The 20,163-nt window shown below is 40.5% G+C and overlaps 2 protein-coding genes and 1 long non-coding RNA gene across 3 annotated transcripts in view; 2 read left to right on the top strand and 1 right to left on the bottom strand.

The window, feature by feature from the left end:
- Window positions 1-20,163, top strand: part of scfd2 (sec1 family domain containing 2) — a 106,702-nt gene that overhangs the window by 47,544 nt on the left and 38,995 nt on the right. The window contains exon 5 of the mRNA XM_085397374.1: window positions 2,629-2,926. Within this exon, the coding sequence (XP_085253500.1) occupies window positions 2,629-2,926 (298 nt within the window). The remainder of the gene's footprint in view (window positions 1-2,628; window positions 2,927-20,163) is intronic.
- Window positions 13,657-15,461, top strand: LOC146641233 (uncharacterized). The gene is made up of 2 exons (XM_085397375.1): window positions 13,657-14,006; window positions 14,895-15,461. Exons 1-2 carry the CDS (start codon window positions 13,747-13,749, stop codon window positions 15,163-15,165), a joined length of 531 nt encoding a protein of 176 aa, XP_085253501.1. The 5' UTR covers window positions 13,657-13,746; the 3' UTR covers window positions 15,166-15,461.
- LOC146641234 (uncharacterized) lies at window positions 15,505-16,990 on the bottom strand. Its single transcript, XR_014909534.1, has 2 exons — window positions 16,589-16,990; window positions 15,505-15,769 (listed from the first exon to the last, which is right to left on the bottom strand). It is a non-coding gene; the product is annotated as an uncharacterized LOC146641234 (long non-coding RNA).

Raw genomic sequence — 20,163 nt, forward strand, 5'->3', positions numbered from 1 at the left:
AAAAAAATCTCTTGTCAAAATGAAATGTATCCATGTGGGCATTTGTAGCTACAGCCAACACAAACATAATATCCTCTGTTAACATTCAGCCCCCCCTTTATGCTATCATCTGAAGGTTAATTACTCATTTATTACCTTAGTATCTTTTTTTGCATTGCTTTTTTGACTTTTCCCTCTGTTGTGAGTCTTTCCTGTCTGTTTTTGTCTTTTTGGGCCTTCAGCCCTTTTTTTCCCATTTGAATTTCATGCTGTTCATCGGACAGATTAGATCCACACCCTTGTTTTATAGGTCTGTGAGCTCACCCTTGTTGTGAGAGTAGCCAGTGTTCTGTAAACGGTCCCGTGATCTGCAGCACGTTGGATCAGAATGCCATCCAACCATCGTGAGGGCCCGACTATTCAGACCTGCTCAGACAGGCTCACAAAAACAGGTCACTGCACCTAAACATTGCTCCAAATGTTGGCTTTGTGAGTGTGTGTCTTTGTATGTGTGCATTTGTGATAAAAAGAGAGGGAAAAAAATAGTTCGGTACCCGAGCAAATCCAAAAAAAGACTAAAACAAAATTAAGCGTTACATCAGCCACCCAGAGTTGTAAAATTAGCAAATGGAACGATGAGCTCACTCACACTGTCCCTGTGATTTTTAAACACTTACAACGCAACACAGTATTTTTACGCTTATGTCAGTCATCAAGAATGTATACTTGTGGTTTAATTAAATCAAATGATCGAAATAGTTTATCTCCCAATGCAGTTTATTCTTGATTTTTGTTTATGTAAAATGTCCACTGGGAGTAGAAATGAGTAACTGGGACATAAGAACAATGGGGGCCTGTCAAAATAGTGACTTTTATATTTTGCTTCCAAGGTGCCAGACTTACTTGTAGTTTTATAGTGGTTTTGAGCAAAAGTTCTTCAAGTTTTCTGAACGTATTTCAAAGTTTTTCTTTTGACATTGGCAGCTTTTTCACTCTGAGAGAGGGAGAATCTTAAATTGTGTGCTCCAGCTACAGGGGGGTCATACTGTTCAGCCTCCCTAAAAAGGTCTATGCCAAAGTCCTGAAAAGGAGCGCTCATCTGTTAGTTGAATCTTAGATTCAGGAGGAACACGCTGGACCACCTCTTTATCCTCTTCGAGTGTGTGGGTGGCTCGAGACTTTGCATAGTATTGTATGTGGAAGTAATAAACTGAAACAAAAATAAAATTTAGACTTTATTCTGGAAATTTATTTCATTTGGATATTTTCCAGTGTAGTTAAAAGAGTAAGGAGGATTCAGTGCAGTTTATTACGACTTGGATGTCTTTGTGACGGTGACTGAATAACCAACATAAACATAAAGGGTCCTGAACTTGTTGAATTTTGTCTCATATCTATATTAAAATGATAAAAATACTAAAAACAAATATTAGTAAAAAACGCATAAAAATCTGCAGTAAATAAACAAAAAAATCCGAAGGTAAGACAGACTGTAAATATTATACAATATTATATTATATTATATTATATTGTATTATAGTGATGGGGTATCTATTACTTCCCATTGTACCACTGAAAAAAATTACCCTTAAAACAATACTATCAAACATATAGTCAGTGTGATGTGTACTTTATTATAAACAATATTCTCCTTGAAGTACACATTTCTATTATTCTCTAAATAAAATACATTTCTAAGATGATGTGCTCTACAATGTTCATTTCTGTGTAATTTATATAGATATATTGATTATATTGTCCATATTAGCAAGTTTCTTATTAAAGAGATGACTTTGTTTTCTATGCATTTAAATAATATGAAATTTAGCGTTAACTAAAGGATTCTAATGTAACTGTTGAACTGTATGTTACCTGTCATATCTTAAACTTTTTTGTAAATCTCCTGTTTACATAAATGCTCATTAGAAAAGAAAACGTAAGAACCAGCACATCTTGCAGTAATCACGATTACAGATTAGCGTGGGTGTTGTAATGCTAACTCAGCTACCCTGCATATGACCCTTGCCTTGAAGGCAACAGCTATGCTCTTGCTAAAGCTTATTAGCTTTATAGTTGCCAGTTAGATATAGAATTTAGTTGAGTTTAGTTTAGTATTTACTCTTTGTGTAATGTTAAAATTTGATTATCATACTTTTTCAAAGCACTCTATATGTCCTATCATTAGCCATTTTATGTTCACCACACATTAAAATTTTTTAGTTTCATTTAAAACAAAGAAACAAAGAAAATAATTACTTCTTGAAAAGTGTGAAGTAATTGTGTGTTTGGAAGTCATTTATTCTGGAAATATAAGCCTCTGCTAAAGAGTTAAACAGCATTTAATGAAGTCTTGGATTTTCGGCTAAGCTAAACTAACAGGTTAATTGTGGTGGCTTCATATATGGCATGCAAAATTGTATTGATATTTTAATTTCACTTCCAGCAAGAAAATATGTTTTCCAAACATGTCCAATGATTCCTATGACGAACATCCTTAATAAGCCAGTGGTCATTTCTTGGTATGGTCATCAAAAATAATAAAACCAGCAAGGTTCAAAAAACTGCATTCCACCAACTAAGCCCTTTATTTTTATTTTTATTTTATTTTATTTTATTTTATTTTTTACGTGTTTGTGTGCCGTGTCACAGGCTCTTGGAGACGCCGACTTCCCTGCTGTGCTGAGGCAGCTGCTGCCTTTGATGAAGCCCCGTGGAGTCGAGGACACCTCGGCCTCAGGGTCGAGGCTCAGGGAGGACGAGTTGGGTCCCGATGAGCTGATCCTCCTGCTGGTCTATCTCTACTCCCTGGCTGATGAGACCCAGCCTGCAGATCATGATACAGAGGAGGAGGAGGAGCTGGAGAAGCTGGAGAGGGACCTGATAGGAGCGCTCACCCTAGTCATCAGTCGAGAAACAGAACTCAGCCCATTGCTTCAGAAACTGACTGGTGAGAGAAAGTTATTGCCATTGCGGTTGTTCAGTTTTGCAGAAGCGCTGTTGGAAAATGAGAGCAAATGGTTTGTTTATTGCTGCCCCAGTTCTTGGAATAGGGGTCATTTTATCATTGTCTTGACACTTCATCCTTTTCTCGTGTCACACACTATAGTGCACACACACCTACACGCATTTTCTAGTCAGTTGGCCAAGTGGCTGTGGGAACTTTGTATATTTGGATAGGTGTGAGAGAGAAATTACTTCTACCTTTAACCCCTACAGCTTCCCTTTCCACAATATTAAGATTTACCTGTAATGTGTGCATCTATGGGAGTCCGTGAGAGTATATTGATTTTCTCTGTACTTTACCAGACATTTCACTGGTTTAGCTGAGCATGAAACCATGTGGCAGAGAAGATCAAGGCCAGCTCATAAGATGAATTAACCGTCTTCCTCCACACCACAGCCGACTGTACCTCCCAGAGTAATGGCGTCTTTAACCTTGAGCCTCTCCTCCCCTACCACATAGTTCATAATTAGCGCTGCTTTTAGTTTTGGCTGTACCTTAGCACACGCCCTGAAATATTACACTGGGATTGGGGTTTTCATCTTATATGGCACATGGGGTCATATGGTGTACATATAGGGTTGGTAAATCTATGTAAAGCACTAATAAAGATTAGTGATACATCTTTTGTATTTTTACTCTTTCTCTCTCTCTTTCCCTTCTTATACTCGGTCTCTCTCTTCTTCCTGTTCTACTTGGCCAATGCAGTTTAGAGGCGAGGGGCCTCTTGGCAGGCACAGGCTGTGAGATGTGGCTCATGTTAAAAACCTGACTCTCTGTTATAAACACTTCATTGCAAATTAGCCTGTCATGGTGTGCCAGGTGTGCTTTAGACAGAAAAAAACAATGTGTGTATGTACTCACATTGCGCACGTCTCGCCCATTCAGTGTAATTTGGCAGTGTGTGCACTCTTTTAAATTTGAGTCTGTGTGTGTGTGCACGAATGTCTGCGAGAAAGGCTTTATGGCAGTCGATGAAGTGCTTGGCTGGGGTAACATGAGTCGGGAGGTCGTCTCTTTCAGCATCCAGAGCAAAACATTGATTGTGACATTCTCCCCAATTAAAGGACTCAAATGAAAACCAGACATTCAAAGAAACCTGGTCGCCATGAGAACAATGTTTTTACAAATTCTTTTATTTTGTTCCCCTTGGCTACAGTACACAGCCAGAGCTTAGCTAACACGATGCAGATACACAGAAACACACAGCGCATGCACAAACATAGTGCAGAAACACAAGAATAATATACACAAGCCAGAATGCCAGTGAAAGGGAGTAAGAAATAAGGACAAATAAGTTTGTGATAGTAAGCAGCAACACACCCTAACCCTTCTAACTACCTCCTTCTGGGAACTTAATTAAAGAGCATCTTCAGGAAATGGTGTTCCTCGTGTGGAATTGTTTTCTGTTCGATGTTTGCTGCCAGCCCCCGTGGACTTTAGTTTTCATGAAACTCCTGTTAACTTTTAAATATATTCAGACAGCATGTGTGTGGCAAGGGTTAGTAAAGCCCCGTTTGAGTAATGTTTCTGTTAGGATAAGGTGGATGTTTGGTGTGTGTGGTTTTTTTATTAATGCTAATGGGGGTGGTAAAAACTTTCCCCCCATGACTTGAGTGAATTTCGACTCACAAATTTGCATCAGGGACAAATATCAAGCCTTGTAGACAGTGTTAACATTTGAAGAAATTGAGGGCTCGAGAGTCCACGGTGGAGTAAACAAGCTTCCAGACTTTATTCTTGTCTTTTTTGGGGGGGCGGGGCAGCGAGAGACTGTTCTACAGTAGCATATATATGTGTACCTTGAGAAAACTCGGCGTCTTTCAAACAAAAGGGAATTCTAAGCTTGCAGTTAAATCTTCTCATATTAGTCAGCATACATTATCATTTGCCACACTCATTTATTTAGTCCTTGGATAAATACTGAATGATTTTATAGATAAACTGTCAATGATAGATTTGGCATGTTTATATGTTACATCTGATTCTGCAAGGTGAGGTTTCATTCTCGACATGAAAAAGCATAAATATACTTTTTTTTCCCATTTCTGGATATGAAATACGTTTTTTTTTGTTTTGTTACGTTTTTTTTCCACTGATTTTTTTTAAACTAGAACACGCTAGCTGTGAAAAGGCTGTTTCATCGGTTTTATTTAGCTTCATATGTTTGAGAATGATGTACTCCAAAAAAGGTGGTTTATCTTATTGTTGTCATCTAAGCAGATAAAGCTAGCCGGCCATAGGCAAGTAACCAGGACCATAATGCTAAAAACGACAGTACTTGTTCTTTATGCGTACCAAAATTCTTCGTGAACTGACAGTGCTAGTGCTAGGCAGTACTGCTACGTTAGCTCCCACCCCCACACTCATTGATTAGAAAGGCAGTAAGAGTTAGATGAGCATTTCAACTTGTGAGATCAGCTGTTTTCCATTGGCTAAAACATTTAATAATGTCATGTAAATGCTTAAGCTAAATTCTACCATAGTAGTAATGTTTGAATGCTATTCAGGAACCACCCTAACATTTCAGTCCTGTCAACGAAATATAATCTTTTTTTTTTTTTTTTTTTAAATGTTAGTGACACAGTAAGGTGAGGTCATGAGTTAAACTCAACTTTAAGGCCAGAAATCAAATGAACTAGCAATGGGAGTCAAGACTACAGTTTACTGACATACTGTATGAGCAGTTTGTCAACACATTTTAGGGGTTCTTGCATAACTGGAGTCAGGAATGTCCTTTAGCAGCCAGCTCTGAGTTATAATTGATGCACAATGAGCAAATTACTTTATTTGAGGACATCGTTTAGTGGGTGCCATATAAAACGAACAGAATATCTTCAGTAAGTCTTAAAAGTACTGACCATAAACTCATTGTGGGAAGTGCTTAATGTGGTTATAGAGCAAAGAAGCCTTATGTATAATCAGTTTTCTTGATTGAGGAATTGCCCATTAGAAAGAATTCAGGTTACCTTATTGGCTTCATTTGTCAGACCCAAAATTTATTTATGCTCACATTTATATTTTAATAATGAGCACTGCAGCTGCAACAGTTGACCAAGAAGCCCATTAAGGTGTCACAGATTCACAAAGCTCTATGAACCAAAAATTAAAGAAATTAAAAACATTATTTTTTTAATTATTTTAATTGTGGTTACCCCATCAAAAATCCCAGAAAATGATTACCAACAATGTGTAATAATTTTTCACTTATCCATTTAGTCTGTGACACTGAGACCCCAGTTCATATGTCCCAACCCTTTTTAAAAAATTGGTTATGAAAATAATTTCATTTTGCCAGTGTTGTCTTTAGTAAAATTACTCAAACTGGATTAAATACTATAATTTTGAGGGGCTATTTTAAGCAAAAGATTTGGCACACTACTAAATATTTATGGCAGCTGGACCATGAATATGGGGCTGGCTCAAAATAAACTGCAGTGTTAATGTTTGTGGTAGTGAGAGAACATGTTGGCCAGTGCAAGGGGATGATTTAAAGCCCTTGAAGACCTTTTAATAGATATAAATTAATATAATGGCTAGAATATCACCAGTAATTTCTTGTAGCAGCGCTTCTTTAAGTTGTAAATTTGGATTTGTGCAAAGAGCAATGCTTTGTTTTCATTGTTAGCATGTGTCTATATACTATAGACATATTGCAGTGTGTGTGCAGCATGTATTGTTGTATTAGGGTATGGATTTGATTAAAGAGCTGAACAGTATTCATCCAAGAAAATTGTTCCACTTATTCCAGACTGGGAAATGAGCTCTTAAACCAAATGCTCCGCAGCCAACACCACATCTGGAACGATCTGGATTGGTTGTAGGCAACGCCGCACACAGAGAGCAAATGATGGGATTGGAGAAGCAGCCCAGTTTGTCCTGAAGTCTAGAATGTGATTGGCTGCTGGCAGACTGTAGTGTATGTGGATGTGGTGTGTGTGATGTGTGTAGGTTGTAAATAGCTCTGAGCATTTACTGTTAATCCCTCATTCAGTTGTGGCAAAAACTACATTTATTGTGGTAAGAGAGCAAAAAATTTGCATTACTTTGTGCTTTATGGATTTGTTTCCTGTCAGCCCTGGTAAATTTTGGTTTTCTTTGGTTCAGAATCAAACCTACTCCCTCTGTTTTTTCCCTCTTTTCTCTCAGCATTGGGGTGCAGAAGACAAAAAAAGAAATTGGGCCGATTCAAATGTTCTTAATTCCCTTTTGTATGACATCTAGCTGGCTACGGATGATGGATCGTAGTTTGTCTATACTTATGTCAGTGTGGGGGCGTACAGGGCGGGCAATCCACAATTTGTGCTGATGCTTATGATTTACTCACTGCGATGACAGAAGAAGGAAAGAAAGTCACAGTATTCTAGGGAACTTCTAGGGAAAATCTTAACTGAAATGGTTACACGACATGTTCTTCTCTCTCACTCTGTTTCTCAGTCGCACATTTTGTTTGTTATTCATCCTGTCAGTGGGGTGTGCACAGGGTAAGGAAGAGGGGAGCAGTCGGAGACTCGGACCTCCCCAATGCTGCTGTTTGGGTTGGCACAGCAGCATGGGCCGGTCAAGGGACATGAAAGGGATCTCGCATAACTCTGGCCACCAACACGCTCTGCCTACTTTTTAAACTTTACTTCTCTTTTGTTTTTATATTTCCTTTTTCCATTTCTCCCCCTTTTCTCTCTTTTCTGCCTCCTTGCATCTCTCCTTTCTCTCTTCTCCTCCCTTAAGCACCTAGCTGGTTGCAGGGGGGAAGCGGAGCATAAGTTAGTCTAATGATTACGCCTGATTAAATATATTCCCCCTGTTGCGCTATGTTTATGAAATTAGTCCCAATTATTTTTAATTGGTGGTCTCTCTTTACTTCCGCTACTGTTATACAAACACATATGCATACATATATGAGGTGAAAACCGTACGCCCCAGGGTGAACAAAGCAGCCTGTGGTGTTGTTCTCTCTAGTTCACTTCATCAGATAAGCTCAAGATTTGGAGTTCAGGCTTTAATTAGCAAAAGCTCATCAGAGTCCTCACTGGCAGGCCTGGTTAGCAGGCTGGGCCACACACAGAGCTTGATGAGCCCCAGAGTCTCGCACCCAAGAAATCTGTTCCCAAGTCAACACTGTGGTTGCTTCTCAGCACTGCCTCCAGATACTATACCTTTTCTTATTTCCTGCTAGCTATGTAATATACCTGCCATTTGACAGGGCTAAAGGGAAAATGTGTAGATGATGATGAATCACATACTTATAATACTCATAATCAAATCAGCCCAGCGCTTCTGTCTGTCCGCTTCAGTTTCTCACAACATTTTCTTGGCGTGTCGTCCATTGAATTGAAAGGATATGTTGTGTTTCAAATAACAACGTATTGATGACATAATGTCTAGCAGGCTGAAAGTGATTATACTTGTTAATGGGAAAAAGAAGAAATATTTTAAAAGTAGACCTTTTCATGGATTTTCATAGAATTTGTTCGTGGTATGTTTAAAGTTTCTACAATCATGCAACTTTCATTCAGGGTTAATCAACTGCTTTCCTGTTCATATAAACTATTTATTACTTTGATTTTCTTTTCTTGGATTTTTTTGGTCTCTATGTTCAAAACTAGTAAACCTTCTTTTCAAAGCTATTAAGTATTTAATCCTGTTTTTGGTGCTATCTATGGATGGATGGATGGATCCACATTCAGTTGAATATTGCTGCATATTATACTTTTTGTTATTATTGTACTTATTATACTCAAAAATCCACTATTTTAATCACATTAGAAGACTCAAAAAGTCCTTTGGCATCACAGTTTTAAGACTTTTTTCTGAGACTGCATGAGCTATAAATGATACCTGTGATCTGATCACTCGGCAGCAAATCATTTTAGTCAGCAGTAGCTGCTGTTTGTTGGGTGGATTTCACAGAACTGGCCCAGTATGGAGTTTACACCTCTGTTTGGTTTATGGAGTGTGTTAGCGCTCGTCTGAGAATCCCTCTGCTTCTTATTTATGACAGGAAATGCACATCATAAAAGGCTTGTAAGCACTTATCTCTCTGCTGGGAGTTAGGCTTGATGAAAAGGGAGACTATCGAGATCCCACACAGATTTGCAAATACATACGCACATGCTTGCTAAACAAAGCAAAGGAAGAAATACATACCAGAGGCGCATAGAGGCTGGCTCCTGAGGGACTCTAAATGAGCCCGCGGCCCATGGCCTCTACGCACGCGTCAGTGCAGGCGTGGGTTGCGCTTTGACCCCTGGACAGCGAGCCGGCTGAGGAGGCTGATCGAAACCTGCATGCCTCTCTGCACAAACACATCTTTGGGTCTGTACTTGTATACATAGGGCTTCTGCTTTACAGCCTGCAGAAGAATTTAAATAAGGCCTCAGAAGATGTTTTTGTTTGAGTCTGCGGAGGTCTCTGTGCGATTTTTCTGCAGTTTCATGGCCATAGCTCAAAAAGTATTCATAAATAAGTGTAGAAGTGTGGTTCACGATGCCTGCATGTGAGTCACCAGTTTTTCACCAGACCCACTCGGTTTTACAGCATATCTGCGTTTTATCCGTTGGTGCGGAAGAACTTGTTTACATTTAGAATTCCAGTCAGCAGTGAAAGATGACCTCTCCTAATGTACCCGCTTTCCTCCCTAAACTGTCCCCTTTCCTCCCTTCCACAACCATCCTAAGTAACATTTTGAATCAGTGGAGTCTAAGTTTCACCTCAATCATGTCACTGAAAGTTCAAGTAACCAAATAGCCACACCGAGTACTGATAGATAGAAAGAAGGTGATCTTGATTATCGAGGTCTAGACTGAAAGACCGCAGCCTTGCACTGCTTTTGCCTCATTTGACCTCAAACAACAGGAACAGAATGACAGTGTTTGCAGCAGTGTCCTGTACAAGCAGTGGAATTATTCTCAGCAGTCCTGGAAGTGAAACGGTTTCATTCACTTTTGCTCAGTTCGGAGCTCTCCTGGGTGGAGGACTCAGCCTCGATACCAGATGGAAGCTCTCTTGGCGCTGAACTGGCCGGGTTATTTCCTGTCAGGCCTGGTGTTAATCAAGCGCTGAGCCAACAGGAACGCCCCCACCACCTCCTCCTTTTCTTTTTTACAGCCCCTCTCCTCTTACACCCCCTCATCACGCAAAGAGACTTGAAAATACACTTTTTTCTCTCTCCTCCCCCATTTTTCCCCTTTAGTTTCTGTTCTTTTGTCTTCCATGCTATGCCCCAGCTTTGTTTAGTTTATGACATGCTACAATCGGGGTGTATTTAGCTGGTCTTCAATCATGTTATCAAAGTGTCCCTACTGAGAACTGCAGGTCCAGCCAATAGATAGAAGGAGATAGTAAGGAATGAGTAAAAAGGAGTCTTTCTTTACTTGCCATCTGGTGTCTGGTCATTTTCTGTTGTGTCTGTTGGTGTCTTCAGGAGTGTGATGGACACAGTCACAGATAGGCTTATCTCCTGCTCCACCTACTCAGCTGACCTCTCGACTGAGCAGACACAGGCCTTAGAAATGAGAGGGGGCCTCAGTTTTAGGGAACATTTGAACTCCGTCTCTCCTTATATTCCTGCTATGTTTTCCTCAATTGCTTAATGGTCTACGTGCCTTGTCTTGTGACACATCGGCTAAGATGTGATTATTTTTCATGGAAATTATTTAACAGTACATGCGCTAAGAGCCTAGATACATGGTTCTCATGTGTGGCTCACATATCCTAGTTTTGATTCAAGATAAAAACATAATCCAGTAAGAGAAAATTCAGTTAAGCTAAATATGAAAAACAAATTAAATTTGAAATTTGCTAGACACGTAATAATCCATTAATGTTTCCTTATCATTGGGATAGAACTGACTGCCCTTAAGGATCACTCAAAGCAATTTAGTTTTTCATATAGCGCATCTTCCACACACTTAAGCAGGTACCTCACCTGCAGCCAAATTAGAGGCATGAGTTAACTTAAATTGTATACTTTTAAACTAGGAGAAAGCTGTATTATCAGATAAGTGATTTAGTTCTCATGACCAGTTCAGACTTGTAGTTAAAAACACAAGAGCCAGCAAGTTGCTAGGAAACCAAGCAATTGGTGGCACTAACAAATTCAAGCACCATTTGAAATCGAGAGTGTTTATTTGGACACTTGCTTCATGTTCACACTTCATTTCAATACGTACTTAATGTTTTAAAACAAATCCGAAAATGTGAAGTGTTCCAGTTGTTTGCCTTTGGTAGATGAGTGTCCCTGTTGTGGGACAGAGTCTGATAAAGTAAATGGCATTGGGGGAAGGTATCTTATGTCTTTTAAATCTTATTGTCAGTAGAGCGTTATTCCATCATCACATCTTATGTCTGCCTCTCCATCATTGGATCTGATCTTCTCTTAGTTCAGTCTGCTTCTTGGTCCCCTCTTACTGATTCTTATTCTGTTTTTCTTGCAGACATTTAAACATACACACACACTGGACCTGTGTTAACTTCTCTGTTGCCGACAGCTTTTTGGCATCTGCGCTGTGTCTGTGAGCCCAGCGCTATCGCATCCTACTCTCTGTCCAGGTAAACGTCTCATTCTGACTGGCAGAGATGGAAGGAGGAATGAACTGGTTCTTTTAGCATTTTCTGTGTAGTCTCTTCACAAAGCGAGTACCGTTTTAGCAGAGAGTACTACCACTGCCATTAATCATGGTCATCCACGTCATGTAGGCGTATAGACAGCGATAAGGACCTTCTACAGCCAGTATTGCTGCAGTAAGGCCAGTATAAACTCAGCGCCCCCCCAGAATAAACACATTAGAACACACACATATACACACCTTCTTTATAACTGTCGCACTCTTGAGTTAAAGCCAAGACAGCCCACCTACTCCTATTTTACACTATTCCTGTAATACAGCTTTTTCTCATCCCTGACCCAGAACATACAAACTACTGCTTCCACTTTGAAAGAACTCACTATTTCTGACTGTGCTTTCATTTTCCTCTCCATACAGTAGCAAAAGCAAATTCTAAGAAAATCCTCTGAAAGGGGTGTAATATTTCCAGGAAGGGATATAGAGTATGGTTTTAATTTTCTCCTTTTCCTGTTTTCTTCTCCACACCTCCTCCCTCTTTAGACTTTCTCCTTGCATTGCTGCTGGAAGCGTACACAACTTTTAGTAGCATCTCTCCAGGGTTTCACAGTTGTATGCAACCTCTCCTCTCCAATGAAACAATCATTCACTTAGCTACACGTGTTGACAAAGTGATATTAATGCAGCATGTTGGTGTATTAAACAGACTCAGAATTGCGACTGAAATAAAGCACAATCGCAAAAGAATTCTTTTCAGATAGTCTTAAAATGAAAATATATGCGTGTTAAGTGTGTGAAGTACTATTAGACCAGTACTTGCCACTACTGGCCGGCTCATTTCTGCCTCAAAGCACAAATACTTCAGTTGTTATTGCAACATACAACTGCAATGAACTGCTAATTCACTGAATCTGCATTTGGATTCAGCTCTATGCCCTGGACAAGTTCTTAAAAATAACTTCTGTGAAGAGGAACCCCAGTCTGTTCACTTTGTTGCAAATGGTACGAATTATGAGAGCATGACTTATCAGAGGTCCTAAGTGACAGAGAGGAAGATAAGAAACTTTTTTGGGTGATGCAACCAAAAACTAACTACCACTTCAGTTAATCAACAATCTTACTCATTAAAGAGTATGCAGAAACTCCCTGTGTGTGACTATGAGTGCACCTGGGATGTCTGCATTACTCAGATCAAGTGTGTAATCTGTTGAGACAAGGTGGTTGATGCTAACATGGTTCCAAGCAAGCTCAATAGACACTTGGAAACCAAACATTCCCCCTCAAAGAAACCACAAAAGAGGTCATGATCTCAACAAGAGGCAGTAAGACTGTTTTTTGGACTGTGTGAAAGTGTCTGATAAGGCAGCGGAGATCAGTGCTGCAGTGGAGCTTATTACAGAGACAAAGAAACCTCAGACGGCCACAAACGAGCTGTTTAAAGTGCCTTTGGCTTACAATACAATCAAACAAACGGATTATGTGTCAGATCACATAGAAGTGGTTTTGTGCACATATGCATATAAGTGTGCCTTGAAATTTTGGCTTTTCCTTAGGTGTGCCTTGGGCACAAAATGTTTGAGAGACTCTGTCATAGACACACTAATGTGCATTTAATAGCATTGCATTGGCAGGTCTCTTTACCCGCGTAGGCACTTGGACGCATACACAAACTCTCAGGTGGGAGCAGCCAGCCTCTGCTAGGCCTCTGCATCGCTGCAGTAGTCAAGTGGTTCAACACACACAACACCCACTTCACTCTCTCACTTGAACTTGACTATGAAGTTGTTACTCTTAGTTAATCCGTGACAGCTCTATGTTGCAGCATGGAAGTACAGATTAGCTGGGATTTTTTTTGGTTTTTCTCTTTTGAGTGTTTATGCAGGACTGGTTCATATAAAACTGGTGCACTGGGTTGTTTAGGTTTTGCTGACTCACTTTTATAAGAGGTATAATGCATGTCTTCAGCAGAAGTAACGGTGTGTTCACACCGAACGCGATGGACGCGAATAAAACGCCCCAAACGCCCCTAATTTGACGCGTGTACATTCGCGTCTCAACGCGTGTCCAAGAAAAATCCATCGCTATTTTGACGCGCGTGAACCGGAAATGTGGGAGGAATGTGGGAGGGAGTTGTGCCAGACCGGTATCTTTGCAAGATGGCAGCTATCGAGCTAGCGCTTGAAGAGAGAGTCTCCCTTCTCTATGTACTGTGGAGAGCAGAGCAGCAGCGTAAAAGACGTCCTCGCCGTACCTGGGTCCATCAGGTCCTCCAGAGGCATGAGCAGTTTGGTGAGTTTCACCACTTGCTCCAGGAGCTGCGCCTGGATGACGGCCGATTCCAGCGCTATCACCGTCGGCCAGTTTGAGGACCTGCTTTCCCTCGTCGGTCCCAGCATCGCCCGCCTAGACACCAACTACAGACGCTCAATCCCACCTGCAGAGCGCCTGTCCGTCTGCCTGAGGTTAGTAAAACTATTTAATACGGTAGTCCTTTATTGATATCTGTGCTAATATGCTAATCCATCCAGTTATACACTGCTAACATGGATGTGCTATGCTAACAGTGAATGCTGTCGGTGTTTACTGAAAGCAAACTGTGGTACAGAGACGACTCTTTATAATATTTCTAGTGATACTCAGAAGCTCTCATCAAGCCCCGATTTAATTCGATTTATGCTGTTATCAGTGTTTGAATGATAGCATGGCTGTGGTGTCACATCAATGTATGCGCTCGGTGTTTGCTGATATCAAACTGTAGCATTAGGACCACTGAGTTAACCTTTGTAGTGATACTCACTCCTTTTTATTTAGACCTGGTTTAATTCTGGGATAGTTGAATATTTGTATATAATCCCTGCAGCTGTCAGACTCTATAGCAGGGGTCACAGCCTTTATTAAAACAGAGTTAGATAAAACTGTGAACAGTTTGGTTCATCTCTAGTTACATGGTTCTATCTTGATAAGCTGTCTTATCACAGATTAATTTTTCAAAAATATTAATGATTTAAGCAAGGAAAGGGCTACATGTCAACACACAACTCTTTATTTCTATTAATGTCTTACTTCATTCCTACCTGATTGACATGTTTAGGAATTATGAGTGATTGGCTCACTGTAGTTGTGAAAGTTGCTACCAATCAAATTATGATATGTTAAAGTTAAAACAAAACACAACTGTTTTAGATATTATCTAATATACATTTTGTAATTATCCTTATAATTACAAAATGTTTTATGTAAGATTTAAGTTTTGTGATTTATATCTGACATCACAAAAGTATTTTGGAATTTGAATAATGTATTTTGTAACTGCAGTACACATAATACTGATTTTGAACAATTTTGTCCAGGTTCCTTGTCACCGGGGACTCCTTCAGGACCATCGCGTTCAGTTTCAGAGTCGGTGTGTCCACGGTGAGCCAGATCACCCCCCAGGCAGCGACGTCCATCTGGGACTGTCTAGTGGACGACTTCATGGCTGTGCCTTCACCTGGAGACTGGCAGTCCATCACAGAGGGATTCCAGGAGCGCTGGAACTTTCCTCTGTGCTGTGCAGCTCTGGATGGGAAGCACATCCAGACAAAGGCACCCCATATATCATATAGGAGACACACACATTGATATACACTAAATATTCATTTCATTTCTTTTTTGTGGTGCCCAAATTGATGCACCTGCTTGATTTTGTTTAAACAATTATTGCACACTTTCTGTAAATCCAGTAAACTTCTTTTCACTTCTCAAATATCACTGTGTGTGTCTCCTGTATGATATTTAACTGACATTTTTTATTGTAACAACCAACGATTTATACAGGAAAATAATGTCTATTAACAAGGTTGCCCAAACTTCTGCATCCCACTGTATCAGTATATTTTGTCATTAGTATAATATGAAATAAATTCTACATGTGTCAAGTTGTGTGCCAACATTTGCTGTGTAGTAGAACTGAGACATTAGTCATTATAAACATTTATTTGAAATAATATTAAAAGTCTCAAACAGAAAAACATTAAACATAAATATATAAAATATAAGAATTTACAGAGAGACAGGAATAAAAAGGACCAGCTGCTCTCCAGAGCAGGAACAAGGCTGAGGAGGAAATGCTCCATTGGAGACTGGTGTGGCCTCTTCAGGGACTCCAGGGTGGCCAGCTCCACCGCCGATGGACCGTCCTGGGACCCGTCCCTCATCTGCCTCGGAGCCGTCCTCCTCTGTGGGCCTGTAAAACAGCACAAAATGAGAAGGCTGCTACTAGATTTTAATTTCAACATTGAAAAAAAACAATAACAGGATATAATCAGATTGGTTGTAGATATTTAGTAAAGGTGATCACAAGGGAATCCCACCGACTAAAAAGGTATCAGTGCTTGCTGTACATATCTGTGGGTGCAGCAGCAGGAGCTCAGGGACTGGGGATGCTCTGCTGCAGAATCAGTTGGTTCTATCAATACAGTATTAAATGTTAACAGGTTGGATATAATAATCGTAGAGTAGACAGTGGTCCCTCATTTATTGCAGGGGTTCTCAGAATAACTAGCCCCTGGTCACAGTTCTCACAATTGATTCTCAAAGTGCAAACCTTTGTAGATTACAAAACGTAAAAGTATTATTATGCCGCGGTTTGTCTTCATCTGCCCGCCACTTTCGTGCGCCTTTTTCCCTCACGGTGCAGGTGTCTATTTCCGAATGAGGCTCATAGTTATGGGTGTTTTTGTGCTGTTTTTTCTATTGGACGCGATGGTTATCAAAACCAAACGTGATAAATTTGGCAAGCGCAGGAGATTTGTCAATCAGGCTGCAGAATGCAATGCTGTACTGTGCAATAAAAAATCAGCGAAAAAGCAAAGCAGTGACGGATGAACAGCGGGACCACTGTGTGCTGTTTATTAATAAACAATAAAATATATTCCTAAATGACAACATGCATAAAAGCAGAACGGTATTTGTACGTCAGTGGGAAAATAGCGGTGGCTTGCTAGCTTTTGTGCGGCTTCCCCGGGTCAGTGAAAACTTTCAAAAGAGAAATGAATGAACTTACCAGGTTGCCCGATCTCTTCACATATCTTCCTCCAAGCTCGGTCCTTTTTATTCCTGTCTCGGTACTGAAAGCAGCTGGTGTTGTACAGCTCCGAGTTGTTTGCTACCGCATTGATTAGCCTTCCCCTCCATTGAAGTATGAAAGGCTTTGGCTGGATCTGCCCCTTTGACCTAGGTAACAGCCACGTCACCAGGCTCCTGATTGGTTGTCGCGGCGCGATTTGACGCTGGAGTTCAGATTTTTCCAACTCGAGCGGTAGACGCGAAACGCGCGTATGCACAAAATGCAACACAAAAACTCACGCGCGTGGTTTTATTCGCGAGTCAAACGCGCCAGACGCGCTACACTGACGCGCGTTTTGGCGTTTTCGCGACGCAAATCTGCTTCCGAATTTTCGCGGGACCCGCAATCGCGCGTCATCGCGCCTTTCCATTGACTTTACATGTAAACCTGACGCTCTATTCGCGTCCATCGCGTTCGGTGTGAACACACCGTAGACTGTCAGCCCTCAGACGCGGGTAAAAATGCATGCACGGTATACGATTAAAAGTAAAATGAACCTTAAAATAATGGAAAATGACAGGCATATAAAACGACTACATATTTGTGCACTTTTTTGTGAAGATGAAGCATTGCAACATTTCCTTAAAACAAGGGTGGTGTCAACATATCAAGGTCAGTAATAATAAGTGCTATGTCTGCTAGCGGTCACTGTAGCGCTCGTCCACCCTATAATCCACTTTGATGTGGACCTAAAACCCAGCAGGATGTGATGTTTATGTAGGATGCCTGCCTGTATGGGTAAGTATACATGTGACTCCCTTTGGTTTGTGGGTATCGTTGTAAGTGCTCATATGATGTCGAGCTCCAGGGACTGAAAAGGGAAGCGAAGCCACGATTAGGAGGATCTGACATTTGCAAGAGAAGCTTCCTGTGATACGAGGTTTCCTCTGTGTCTTTGGGACTCACCTTCTTATCTCGCCCCCCCCCCGTTCTCTATCTGGCGTTGACTACTCTCTTGAAATTCATTCCTTTCTTGCTCACGGTTGCGCAAACATGTTTCCTGTTAAAGCCTCATATTTTATTTATAAATGAAGTTCAATTTGCATCATTTACAATTTTTTTTTTTTTAAAAACCATTTTTTTCACTTAATCTTAGTTGTATTTAAATTTGTTTCAGCCAGCCAGTGATAATGAGTGCAAAGAAATATAGTATGTGTAACTCACAACATTGAGAAATGCTGTTTTTAAAAAAGCAGCACTAACAACAACCTCGAATACATAAATATGAATAAAAAAGAAGATGGGGAGGATGATAGGGAGGAAGTTGGACAGTATACAAGTTGCATGTTTTCCCATTAAAAACAGAAAAAACTGTAATTGATTCAAATTTGGCCCAGTATTCTTTAGGGTCAAATGCACCTCTTCACCATTTCAAGTGCTCCTGCTAAGTTTGGATCGCCTTACAAAAGTCTCATTCTGATCATTTGCAGAATCTCATTTGAGATTTCACCAAACTTGCTCACAAAGCAAACATTAACTTCTGTGTGAAGCTGACCCAACTTTCATGTCAAGGATCGTCACTTGTTCCAGACATGACTCAGAAACAGAACAGCACTTTTCAGTGGTTGGGCCAGCAGTGGAGGCACAAAAGGTGAGGAGCCGGACAAGGAGCATACAGAGGATAGTCACCCCAAACGACCTGGGCTGTGGTGAATGTGGTGTTTATGGCCACACCAGCAGATTTGCTGCTATTTACGTTTCCTGGATACCAGTTTCGGGTGTCTTCAGCATCATATAGTTGCTGCAGATTTGTAAGCTGCACATCAATGATTCAAGGCTCCTTTCCACCAAACCAAAAGATGTCCCACTGGACGGAGATCTGGTGATTGTGGGGGGCATATAAGTACAGTGAACTTATTGTTATGTTCAAGAAATTAGCTTGAGATCATTTAAGCTTTGTTAACCATCAAAAGAGGGATAGAGTTAGGGAGGGATAATGGGGTCGTCAACAATACTCTGTTAGACTGTGGCATTGAAACAATGATCAAGTTGTACTATGGAGCCCAAACTGTGCCAAGAAAACATCCCCACCACCAGCAGCCTAAACCGTTGAAACAAGGCAGACCTAATTCAGACCCAGTTTTGACCAAATCTTCTGAATGTTCAGATCAGGCATCATTTTCCAGTCTTCTATTTTCCAACCTTGGTCGGTCTGTGTGAATTAAAGTGTCAGTTTCCTGTTTTTAGCTGACAAGAATACGACCCGATGTAATCTTCTGCTGCTGTAGCCCATCTGCTTCAAGGTTGACATGTTGTGCATGTCATGTAATTGTCTTCTGCATACCTTGGTTGCAATGAGTGATAATGTTGCCTTCCTGTCAACTTAAAGCAGTCTGGCGATTCTCCTCTGACCTCTGGCATCAACAAGGCATTTTCCCCAGCGAGTGGTTGCTTACTGGGTATTTTTTCTCTGGTAACTCTGTAACAAACGACTTAGTCTCACTTTTAGCCTTTTATAAATTCTTCGAATTATCGTGAAAAAGTGTTGGCATCACTTTACATCATCCCCACAGCTCTGCTGTCACAAGTCTTTGTCCTGTTTCGTGCATTTGATAAACTCAGTTGCACAACAAATCGCTGTTCTCTAGGAGAAATCTTGCTGCAGAAATGAGATTCCTGTAATCCGTTAGCCCAGAATATGACTTTCTTTTATCCATAATGTTCATGTTGCAGAAAGCTGATTAACGCTTTTCAATGCTTTAAAAGTCCCCATTACTTTGAAACTTCTTTTTTTTCCTCATTTGAACTACATGCAACATTTCCAGTGTGTTATCTGTATTTTTTACAAGGACATGTTCCTTGTTTTGGGTTTTTTTGGCTACCTGGCACTGAAAAGTAGAACTGAAATTGAAGTTTAAATGCCTATCATTCCAAAATCAACATGCCAGCTACCCTTGGAAATCCTCACACCCATGTAAACAGTTTTAAGTGGCAGAAACCTCCTATGAGAGAAATCTGAAAACTATGTATTTTCACAAGTTTCCCATTTTTTTGTTTTTAGGTCCCATGTTGAACTTCTGATCCCTCTGTAGCCTCCACCTTCTTCATCACCATGGGCTTACACAGAGACTAAACCTATCCCTCCTACCGTGTGCTACTGTTCCTACAGTTAGAGAAGTATCAGAAACGTCTTCATAGAATAGTTGTCTGTGGGGAGAACACAACTACTTCCTCTGTCATGCTACAGTGCTCTTGTAGAACTGAGACTTAAAGATGAAGAGTACCTCAGTCTCTTTGTTCTCTGCAGCTCTAGTTTGTGAGCAAAGCCCAGTGCAGCAGCTCTTCAGTCTCCCATGTTGAGAAAAATCCTGTGAGTCACCTAGATAATCATATGACTAAGTCACACTAAAGTAAAGCAAGTGGCTGACTGGAAAAAAATCCCTTGAAATGTTAGTCTGAATGTGCACTGCAGTATTGTCTGTTTTGGCTTTGCAGTGGAAATTTTCAGAGAGAAGAAAAAAAAAAAATCCAGATTAATCAATCAGTCTGTGTGCGCGCGCGTGTGATGTGTG

This window comes from Rhamphochromis longiceps, linkage group LG23, assembly GCF_057381845.1.
Source record: "Rhamphochromis longiceps isolate RC_006_pf linkage group LG23, R_longiceps_female_GT1.1, whole genome shotgun sequence".
NCBI lineage: Eukaryota > Metazoa > Chordata > Actinopteri > Cichliformes > Cichlidae > Rhamphochromis > Rhamphochromis longiceps.